Source organism: Chiloscyllium punctatum, chromosome 34 (assembly GCF_047496795.1).
Source record: "Chiloscyllium punctatum isolate Juve2018m chromosome 34, sChiPun1.3, whole genome shotgun sequence".
NCBI classification, from domain to species: Eukaryota; Metazoa; Chordata; class Chondrichthyes; order Orectolobiformes; family Hemiscylliidae; genus Chiloscyllium; species Chiloscyllium punctatum.
This window is the reverse complement of record NC_092772.1, coordinates 51892695-51904302: the sequence shown is the minus strand read 5'-3', so window position 1 is coordinate 51904302 and position 11608 is coordinate 51892695. Positions and strand designations below refer to the sequence as shown.

The window sequence follows — 11608 nt, the reverse complement described above, 5'->3', positions numbered from 1 at the left end:
TGTACAAGAAATTTACAAGGATGGTGCCAGGACTCAAGGGAACTGAGTTATAGGGAGAGCTCGGAGAAACGAGGACAATTTTCTTTTGAGAACAGGAGACTGAGAGGGGACTTTATCGAAGCACATAGCACCATGAGAGGCATGGATCGGCTCAGTGCACTCAGACATTTTCCCGGGATTGGGAAATTGAGGACTAGAAGGCTTCAGCATAAGGTTAGAGGGGAAAGAATGAAAGGGAACCAGAGAGTTTTTTTACACAGAGGGTGATATGGATATGGGATGGGCTGTCGGTGGAAGTGGATGAGGAGGGTACATTAACAACATTTAAAAGGCATTTGGACAAAGACATGGAGAGGAAAAGATTGGAAGGATATGGGCTACGTACAGGGAAATGGGGGTTAGCGTGGATGGATATTTTGGTTGGCTGGAGCAGTTTGTACCAAAGGACCTGTCTCCATATTATAGGACACTTTGCATCGCTGTGAAATGGTGAGAGCTCAGAGAGGGGCACAAACTTCAGTCTCAATCAATTTCCTTATTTTGATGTATGGATACATTCACGGATGAGAGTGAAGGGATATTTCAGAGCCCTCTTCAGCTCCTCTCTGAATTTACTCTGGGTCAGAGCATAAAGGGCAGTGTTTGTACAGGAGCTCAGGTAGAAGAGCACAGTCCCAGATATGTCAGCGATCATAACAGGATGGTCATAACTGGGGTAAAAATGGTTGTTGGTAATCTCCATCAGTAAGAAAACACTGACCTTGGGCATCCACAATAATATAAAACTGCCCGAGACAACAAACAGCAGGATGATGGATTTCCGCCTGTTGACCATCTCTGCATCTCCTCTCTGGTCCCTGTTACTGGGAGATCGAAGACCCCTGCATGCCCGATTTGCCAAGACAATGTGCCTGACGGTCAGAGCATTGAACAGCAGGATGAGGAGGTAGGGGATCAATGGGTTCAGCAGCTGGTGGATCCAGAAAAATGCCACCCATCCTGGCAAGATGAAGAACTCTGGTCTGATGCCACAGCCCCAGGGTACACCACCCCATGTGCCCAAAGATTGGTATCTGAAGTAAAATGGAATGTTCCTCAAAGTGCTCACTGACCAGACAATGGTTATGACTGAGGCTGCTGTTCTGGCAGAGCAATATCTGGCTTTCAGATTGTGGCAACAAATGGCCACAAAGCGGTCAATAGTAAAGGCAATGGTCAGCCAGACTGAGCAATCTTTCACGGCATAGCCCATGACAATGTTAAAACTGCACACTGCTGTGTAAAACAGGAAAACTGGGAAATATTTGAAAAGCAGTGTTAAAAGTATGATATTGAATACAATGACCAGTAGATCAGCTGTCGCCATGGAAATCAGATAGAGAGAAGTACCCTTGGTGATGCCACACTTTCTGTGAAAGAGAATCACAATCGTCACTAGGTTAGCTGGAAGAGACATTGAAAAGTTATTCCGTATGTGGGATCAGAGACCTTCACTGCTCCAGTGTGCACCAAGATCAACAACAACAAGTAGAGGGAAGAATTCAAATCGATGACCACCAGATGCCTCATAGTCCTTCATAGTCTACACTGAAATCTTTTTCAAAAATGTTCAATTTATATGTCAGGAAATTGATAACCAAAATTGATTGAGTTGTGACAAACAGTCATCTGATTAATTCCAGATATTAGTAAATTTTGAGAAGCTCAGCAAGCAAATTTACATCCAGAATTGCAGATTTGTTTTGTTTGGTTTGTGTGGAATGTTAATTGAGGGAGGGAGATTGGTGAGGAAACCCAGGAGTACTGGTGCCTTGTGATCTTTAATATCCAATAACACAAGCAGAAGTGGCTTTGTTTTGATATCACATCCAAGGTCAGCATCTCAGACTGCCCAATATACTAACAGAACTGCAGGAAAAGATTTGAATATTGCGCTGCAATTCTGGAATTTACATTCACCAAAGAATCTTCAGATGCAATGTTTACCACATATTGAACCAAAGTAAGTGAGGAGTGTGAGAAAGCTAAATTAACTGGACTAATAAATCCAATGTAGACAGGTGGGTGAGCTGGTTGCAAGATAGACAAAGTTGCCTCATTGTACATCGTTCCACTTAGAACTCTCCCTTGGACAACAAGACCAATGTGCACAGAGTGAATGAGTGATGATACATTTCCAACTGAAGATGGTGTGTGGAAATGGCAGGGGGTGGTGTTGCCATATACCTGCTGCCCTTGTCCTTTTAGATGGGAGTGATCATGGTTCTTAAAGTGCTGTCTAAGGAGCCTTGGTGTATTTCTGCAGTGTAACTTAGCAATGGCATCCACTGTAGGTACCACAGTCCTGCACATTCTTCCAGTTCAGAATGAAAACCAAATTCCATGTTGGTTGTTCGGATTGAACCCCTCTCTCCCATTCCCTTCAGCAGTACATCCCAGTCTCTAAACACTCACTAAAATAAAACAGTGCTCCTTCAAAGCTCATTTCTTCCTCTTGTCCATTGTATTCAATCTAACAATACCTTCCAGTCTGCAGGTTTGCCAGTTAGTTTTGCATCATTGACACCATCACATGAAGGGCTTACCACAAAGGCAAATTCATTCTGTCATAATAGATTCCATTGTTCACTCCTGCAATGTTACAAATTACACAAGTGTCCTGCATTCTGTGGGGATGCATAGACTGATGGATTGGTAGAGCACTGATGGATCCCATTCATCTCATAACACTGGGCTTGTGATGCAGGTTTCTATACCTCTTTATCGCCCTCCCCTCAACTTTACACTGTGACCTGTTAGTTTAATCTGTAACCATTCTTAATCAGTGCACTTCTTTAAATGTTTAACTGTCATCTCCCTCCAGTACCTTCTCAGTTCAGCTGCCAACAATCCCTGGCTGGAAATGGAAATCTCATTTCAGCTTTGGTCTGAGTAAGAGCTGCAGAAAATCGATTTCCTCGGCCTACGGACATCTAGTCACTGGAAACATTCCAATCCTTTGTTCTATCAACACCATTGATCAGACGAAGCACTTTGTGAAACTTTCCAGTATTTTTCTGTTCCAAGGACGGTGTACAATTCTCTAAAAGCTTTCTATGAATCCATTGTTACTGAATTTCTTTTGAAAAAAATGTTCATTACAAACTCCACTTTAAGGTGCGTGCTCAGGGACAGAATTCAAATCAAAGAAATGGCATTGCTTAAACATAAAACCAATTTCCAATCCTTGACCTTATACCTCTGTGTACACTGTCTGTTCTCTGCCTAATGAAAGTCCTGGTATGGGAATCATCATTTTCCTTAGACTTGTTGTCATAATTTTAATTATCTCTATTGTCAAAAACTGCAGAAAGCTGCAACACCAAGAGACTTGGGGGAACTTGTGCATGAAACACAGAAGGCGAGCACGCAGCTGCAGCAGGTAATCGGGAAGGGCCATGGAATGCTGGCCCTTGTTCAAAGGGGGTTCGAGGATAAGAGTAGGGTAGTAGTACATGATGCTGGGGAGACCACATCTGGAGAAATGTGAACAGCTTTGATCCCATTATTTCAGGAAGGTCAGCATTTTGCTTGAGACAGTTCAAAGAATGTTCACCAGAATGATCCCTGATATGGAGGGATTGTCTTATGAGTGAAGGTTAAACAGGTTGGGGCTCTAGTCACTGCAGTTTAGATAATGGAAGGTCATATCCTTGAAAGAATGAAGATTCTTAAGGGGCTGGACAGGGTAAATACTAAGACAATGTTTCCCTTCATGGGGAAGTCTAGGGAAAAAAGGACCCAGTCTCAGCGTATAGGGTTGAAAATTTAAGAATGAGATGAGGAGGGATGTCTAATCTGAGGATTCTGAGTCTTTCATATTCTTGACCATTGATAGCTGTGGGGGATAACATGACCGTTTGCATATCTTCGGTTCCATTACTAGATTTTTGGTCAGTCGGGAATCAAGAGTTATGGGGAAAGAGAAGAATGTGTGGAATGTCGGATAGCCAAGATTTATTGGCGAAGCAGACTGAAGGGAAAATTCCTTCAAGGTTTATTCTGCCGATGACACTATACACCCGCGTCCAACCCACCCCACACACACCTCCACATCATCTCCCGTTCCGAGAACATTGAGCAACCTCTCCTCTCTCCACACAACTGATAAAATTCCAATCAAATGGCACTGCCGCTTCCCCAAGGTCACTCCTCCAATCAGACCATCCACATCCCGCTTCCAAACTAATCCATTAAATATTACACATAAAACACAGACAGAACTATAAACACCACATTCAGTAACGGGGAAGGTCTCCTCACCTGGAACACAGACAATTGCAAAGAAATGGAAGAAAGTGAATAAGATCTGTCGAATTATTGGTCCTTGCATTGTCAATGTTGGGTGAGCTCATTCATTAACTCTCGCACAGGGCTTGGAGTCTGGACTGAGCTCCTGAGATAAGAATCAACACTCCCTTATACATGATCGTAAACACCGTGTGGTGTTAGTTCTAATCTATTAAACAGTCTCTTTCACATTCCCACAACACTGGAATATTCCACATGGAAATGTAAAGGGATTGTGAACAGCACTCCCTAAAGAAAATTCCTTGAAAAAAAATGTGTTATTTTCCAAACCTTGTTCTGATAGCACTTGTTTATCTTCATTTTGTTCATCATCTACCTTCTTTCAGTTTTGTTTTCTTGGGTCAGTCACTCAATGAAATATGATACTGTCAATGGTGGGTTTACATCCTGGAATTAAGGGACAGCTATAGGCTGATGTCCTTTATCTTTTCAAGAGGACGTTCCCAACTGTACTTTGACTATTACGTAGCACAGAAATTATACTTGCAATTGAAATAGTCTGAAAATAATAGGAAATATTATGTTTTTCAAACAGAATTTTAAAATTCACATCAAACTCTTTTGTAATGAATGTCAATTTGTAACAAACTTACCACTAAATGAAACAATCAAGCAATTACATGGACTCCAACCGAGCTTCATCAGTTGGAGTCCAACTCAAACCATCTTCATTCAACTGAGTCCATTGGAACTCAACTGAGCTCAGCTCATGGATATTTCACACGTCTGAACTCAGTCTGCTCCAGTTCACAACAACACTGGGGTGCAATGATTCTGATTCTAAAGGAATGTCAGGGCACGTTTAGTACCAGTTACGTGTTTGTGGAGATAGTGGAGACTGAAGATGCTGGAGATTAGAGACGAAACGAGTGGTGGTGGAAAAGCACAGAAGGGTCAGGCAGCATCCGAGGAGCAGGAGAGTCGAGGTTTCAGATATAAGCTCTTCATCAGGAATGTGAGGGTTTGTGCAAAGGGGGCTGAGAGATAAATAGGAGGGTGGTAACTCGGAATGCAATTGGTGGATGAAGGTGAAGGGTGATGGTGATAGTCAGTGTGGAGGGTGGAGCCGATAGGTGGGAAGGAGGATGGACAGGTAGGACAGTTCAAGAGGGTGGTGTCGAGTTGGAATGTTAGATCTGGGATAAGGTGGGGGGAGAGGAGATGGGGAAACTGGTGAAATTGACATTGATCCCGTGTGGTTGGAGAGTCCCAGTGTGGAAGATGAGGCGTTCTTCCACCAGACAGCGGGTGGCTAGAGTTTGATGGTGGAGGAGGCCCAGGATCTGCATGTTCATGGTGGTGTGGGAGGGGATGTTGGAGTGGTAGGGGGAGTTGAAGTAGTCGGTCACAGAGCAGAGAGTTCGTTTAGTGTGTGTGTCCTGGAAATGTTCACTGAAACATGCAGCAAGTTGGCATCCTGTCTCCCCAGTGTGTAGGAGACCACATTGAGAGCAACAAGCGCAGTTGATGAGGTACAGGAGAATCTCTATCAGATCTTGAGAGATTCTTTGGGGCCTTGGATGAAGTTGAGGTGGGAGGTTTTACACCTCTTGCAGTGGCAGGGGAAGGTGCTGTGAGTGGAGGGTGGGTTGTTGGGGGGCGTAGACCTAATGAGGGAGTCGTAGAGGGAATTGTCTCTGCAGAACAAAGATAAGGATGAAGAGAAAACTACATCCCTGGTTGCAGGGTCTGACTGGAGGTGGCGAAAATGGCGGAGGATGATTTGTTGTATGTGGATATTGGCACCTGGCACATTCCCTCGCCACCACTGCAGATGTAAAACTTGCGCCCACACCCTCACCTGAATCCAAGGCCCCAAAGGATCCTTCCACAACCAACAGAGATTTACATGTTCCTCCACACACTGTGCCTGTTGCTCTCGATATGGTCTCCACTGCACTTGAGGAGACAGGGCGCCAACTTGCTGAATGTTTCAGAGAACACCTCTGGGACACAGGCACACAGCAACCTCACCAATCTGTGGCTGAACACTTCAACTTCCCCTCCCACACCACCAAGGACATGCAAGTCCAGGGCCTCCTCCACCGCCAAAGTCTTGCCACCCGCTCCTTGGAGGAAGAACACCTCATCTTGTGCCTGGAACCAGTTTCCTTCTCTCCTCTACCCCCACCTTCTCTCAGATCTAACCCACCAACTTGGCACTGCCCTCTTGAACTGTCCTACCATCCATCTTACACCACTGCTATCTGCTCCACCCATTGCTCTGAACTATCGCTGTCACCACCCCCACTTTCATTGAGCTATATTCTTCCCAGCTACCTTCGCCCCCCCCCCCCCAGCCCCAGCCCCAGCCCCAGCCCCTCCCATTTATCACCCAGCCCCCTTGGACACACTCCCTCACCCCCCGCATTCCTGATGAAGGGCTTGTGCCCAAATCATCGATTCGCTTGCTCCGACTACACTGCCTGACCAGTTATGTGATTGAGCCAATCACCAAGTTGCTGAATTTGTTCCAGTCCGGTTACTATGCACTGATTAGATTAGATTACCTACAGTGTGGAAACAGGCCCTTCGGCCCAACAAGTCCACACTGCCCCGCCGAAGCGCAACCCACCCATACCCCTTACCTAACACTACGGACAATTTAGCATGGCCAATTCACCTGACCTGCACATCTTTGGACTGTGGGAGGAAACCGGAGCACCCAGAGGAAACCCACGCAGACACGGGGAGAACGTGCAAACTCCACACAGTCAGGCGCCTGAGGCGGAAATTGAACCCGGGTCTCTGGCGCTGTGAGGCAGCAGTACTTACCACTGTACCACCGTGCTGGACAGATCTGCTGCCAATTTTGTGCTGTGCATTTAAAGCATGGAACCGCTGTTATAAATCCTGACTGATAATGGATTAACTCATTAAAGTATTAACGCAAAAGACTTACTTTGTTGCATTTTTGGTTTTGCACGCATTAGGACATAGAGCAAGTAGACAAGTTCAAGTGGAGCACCAACAATGATACTGTATGGTTCGGTGTTAAGACATGGACTGGGAATGTTAACACTTACCAATGAACATGGAGCAGTTGTTAAGGAAGTGATGAGGGAAATCAGCACGGTAATTAAAGTTGGTCACAAAGTAAGTAAAGGCAGCTTTCCACCTGTTGGAGAAACTGAAAGTTTGAGTTCTTGTGTGATCTAACGACTGAAATGACTTGTGTCACAGAAGGGTCAGTTGCGGTAGTTTCCGCATAACATGAAATTCAATGTTGCACCAAGAAAGCAGATCCACCAATCCGTGAGTGACAATCAGGGTGAGGAAGCAGAGAAACATTCAGGATGGGCAGAGCAGTGCCGGCCTTTCTCAATGGTGTTTGGAATGGAAAGGGAACTCAGTTAGGCCTCAGTTTGATAAACCCTTGGTTACACTTGATCTGTGTAAGTTCATCACTGTGTAAGGGACTGCTCCTCAGGAAGATGGTACTGGCCTTTGGAGAATGTACAGTGTGGGTTCGGCTGAATGATAAGGGATGGGATTATGTGTGTGGAAAGGGGGAAGCAGGAACGGGGGTGTGACTGGGGAATGGAGTCTTAACATTTGAGCCAAGTGCATTGAAAGAATACCATGATAAAGTAGATCATTCAGGCAGAGTGGGGATCTGGAAACCTTCCCCCCAATCACTAACCATGCTGGGAATGAATTCCATCATGCATTGTTAGCACGGACACAATTCTCTTGGACAAACAGACAAAGGGTGAGTGAGGAAAATTGAGCTGCACCATCTGACTGAATGATATGCTGTACCAGTGGGATTCAGAATTCACCCTTTCTGGGTCTCTGAAAGTGGGGTCCAACTGTCCCTTTCAACAGGGGGTTTTCAGGGAGAGCAGAGGAGAGGTGACGGAGAGCTGTTAGATCTCCTCTGCTCTCTCTCCAGTGGCAAACACATCCCTCCAGAAATGTGCAGTTTGGGGTCTGCAGTCTAACCAAGTTTATCCCACTGTGCACTGGAAATCAAGATCCACTATTTACTGAGTCATCAAAACGTGTGAACGTTTATTTAAAACAACAAATTGTCCAACTATACACATCGTACTAAAAGAATATGGGCCTGCAGTTTTCTTTGCTATTTAACTGTTTAATATAATCAAACCAGTTTAAACCAATGACAAAAATTGCCGTGTTGAATTGCCAATCTGTAATGAAAGTTTAATTGTTAGCTCTTTTATCTAATCCGATTCACACAAGCAAAAACAGAGAAGACACAAATATTATGTTTTGTTATAAACTTTCAAGAAGGAAGCACTATTCAATTGTTCCAGTTGAGATGGCAGAGACTGAGATGTTGTTCTCTTTCAGATTCTTTCGATTGCTTCCAAATGTTTGATGATGACATGAGTTTGTAGGAACACCAATTCTCAATTTCCCATTCGCTGTTTGAAAATGTGTTGTTTCTGTGTCTCTGGGAGTAACTTCCAATTGTCCTTTTTAACAGAGGATTTTCAGAGAGAACAGAGGAACGCTGAGAGAGATTACTTATCTACCAGGGTGTCTTCATTCAGTTCCCCAGGCAGAAAGGGCAGAAAGTGATACGCATGCTGTGTCCTCGCAGGCCGGGTCTGAACCCTGTATTCTCCACGCAATGGGATGTCGTGTGTGAGCAAGAGATTGTTACTTTGCTGAGATCTCCTGAACACAACAACTGGTGCATGTTGCAAAAATGAATTCAAATAGTGTTTCTGATCAGAATGGCACTGAATGCACACACATACATACACACGCACACATACACTCACACTCACACTCAAGCATACGCACACATTCTCGCACACACACACAAACACACACACTCAAACATACGCACACATTCTCACACACACACAGACACACACACACATAAACACACACATACATACACATGCACACATACACACTCACACTCAATCATACACACACATTCTCACAAACACACACAAACACACACACACAAACGTACACACACACACACTCATGCAGATACGCACACACACACACACACCCATATCCATCCACTCACACACGGACACACTCACACATACACTCACACACTATGGAGCGCAGCCCCTTCGTCAGATGAAGGGAGAGTGAAGCTCACAGACACAGAATTTATAGACAGAAAGATCAAGGGGATGCAGAGAGATCAAAAGATGACACAAGTCCCTGCAGGTGACCAAGGGTGTTAGACAGGGTGAGGAAAGTGTCATCAGCTGAAAAACAAGGGAAGTGATGACCTATAATCCGACTGAATGAGGCAGAGAGATCATGACAAACAAGTTAATAAGAAGGTGGTGCTGGAGACAAACCAAATGATTGAAATAACATGGAACACAAACAGAAGCTGCTGGAAAAGCTCAGCAGATCCAGCAGCATCTGTGAGGGGAAGCAGAGGAAGGGTCGACTGGACCTGAAAGGTTACCTCAGATTTTTCAATAGAAATTGATAATTGTTGGGTAGTATCCAGTCATGTGTTGTTGTAGTGTCTGCACAGTCTCGCTAATATACCATGCCTCGGAGAATCCTTACCCATAGAAGGATTCAAGTGATAGAGTGCCCTTCATTGTCCAGTACTTCCCCGGAGCAAAGAGACTACACCATGTCCCTCACAACCTTAAACACGTCATTAACAACAACAAACATCTCACCAAGGGTCAGCCCTTCACCTCCCCTTCTCACCTTCAAACAACCAGCGAACCTCAAACAGACCATCGTTCCCAGCAAACTGCCCAGCCTCCAGGATCACATTGATCAAAACACCTGCCATGGCACCCTCTGCAAAACATGTCAGATCATCGGCATGGATATTACTATCACACATGGGAACACTACCCACCACGTACACAGCAGGTTCTCATGTGACACAGCCAGTGTGGTCTCCCTCATACACTTGAGGTAATGATGCCCTGAGGCTTGGTATATTTGTGAGATCATGCAGACACTACAACAATGGCTGAATGGACACTGTGCAACAATGACCCAGTCAGGAATGTTCTCTCCCAATAGGGGAACAGTCAAGTGCTCAAGGACATTCAGCCTCCGATCTTCGGGTAAGCATACTTTGAAGATGCACAATAATGCAGAATTGCTGAACAGAAATCTTGAGCCAAGTTCTGTATCTATGAAGAGGGCCTCAGTTGTGATCCTGGGTTCATGTTGCACTACATGTGACTCTAATGTCCTGTTCTGTGTCTGTAAAACCTTCCTTACTGTCCAGTTTTGACACCATCACATTGATAACTTGTTGTGATCCCATCACCGGAATTAATTTGTACAGTTTTAGATGGCATGTTCCTTAGGATACACACTTGGCATGTGACTCTTTTACCCATCAAGTTGTTCCAGCTGTTTAGTTGGTCTCCAGCACAATGTAATATTTGATTTTTTTTGGAATTATCTCTCTGTCTCAATTAATCTGATCATAGACCATCCCTTCACTTGTTTCTCAGCTGTTGACACTTTACTCACAATGTCTGTCCCTTTCAATCACCCGCAGAGACTTATTATGCAGCCCTGTCGACATTTCCACTCACACCATGTGTACGATCTTTATGTTGGTTTGCCTATACATTCTGTGCTCTGTGTGTTTCCCTCCTCTTCACCTGATGCAGGATCAGGACTCCGAAAGCTTGTGATGTCAAATAGCCCTGTTGAACTGTAACCTGGTGTTGTGTAGTTTCTAACGCTCCCCACCCCAGTCCAACACTGGCACCTCCACATTGTAATGTAGAGTGATGAACGACTTTGTCTTTAGACACTGAGAGAAGAAGAGGAAGAGAAACCTGGAGGGTTCAGTGAAGGTAAAAGGAGTGGAAGAGTAGGGAAGTTAGGACGAGGCAATGGCTTTGTGCAGTTATCACAGGCTGTTCATCCAACAACTCAGAAAAGGTTCTGGGAATCTGAATCCAAATTTCACCAAGGAGATTTCCCGACACTAAAAATCTGGAATTAACTGGCCCGGTGGTTCCGTGGCTCGCCATGCTGCCTTACAGTGCCAGGGACTCGGGTTCGATTCCCACCTCGGGTGACTGCCTGTGTGGAGTTTACACATTCTCCCCGTGTCTGTGTGGGTGCTCCGGTTCCCTCCCACAGTCCAAAGGTGTGCAGGATAGGTGAATTGGCCATGTTAAATTGTGTAATAGCTTTCAGCAATATGTAGGTTAGGTGCATTAGTCAGGAGTAAATATAGGATATAGCGGAATGGGTCTGGGTGGGTTTCTCTTCAGAGGATCACTGTGAAGTTGTTGGGCCGAAGGACTGTAAAGAT

The 11608-nt window shown here is 44.9% G+C and overlaps 1 protein-coding gene across 1 annotated transcript; it reads right to left on the bottom strand.

Annotated features, from left to right (window-relative positions):
* Positions 1-535: 535 nt before the first annotated feature.
* On the bottom strand, positions 536-1366 carry LOC140458952 (probable G-protein coupled receptor 139). Its single transcript, XM_072553687.1, has one exon. The coding sequence runs from the start codon at positions 1364-1366 to the stop codon at positions 536-538; it is 831 nt and encodes a 276-aa protein (XP_072409788.1).
* Between the last annotated feature and the right edge of the window lie 10242 nt (positions 1367-11608).

Excerpts from the sequence above, each read along its gene's own strand:
- LOC140458952 (XM_072553687.1), bottom strand. The coding sequence starts at position 1,366 with ATGGCGACAGCTGATCTACTGGTCATTGTATTCAATATCATACTTTTA.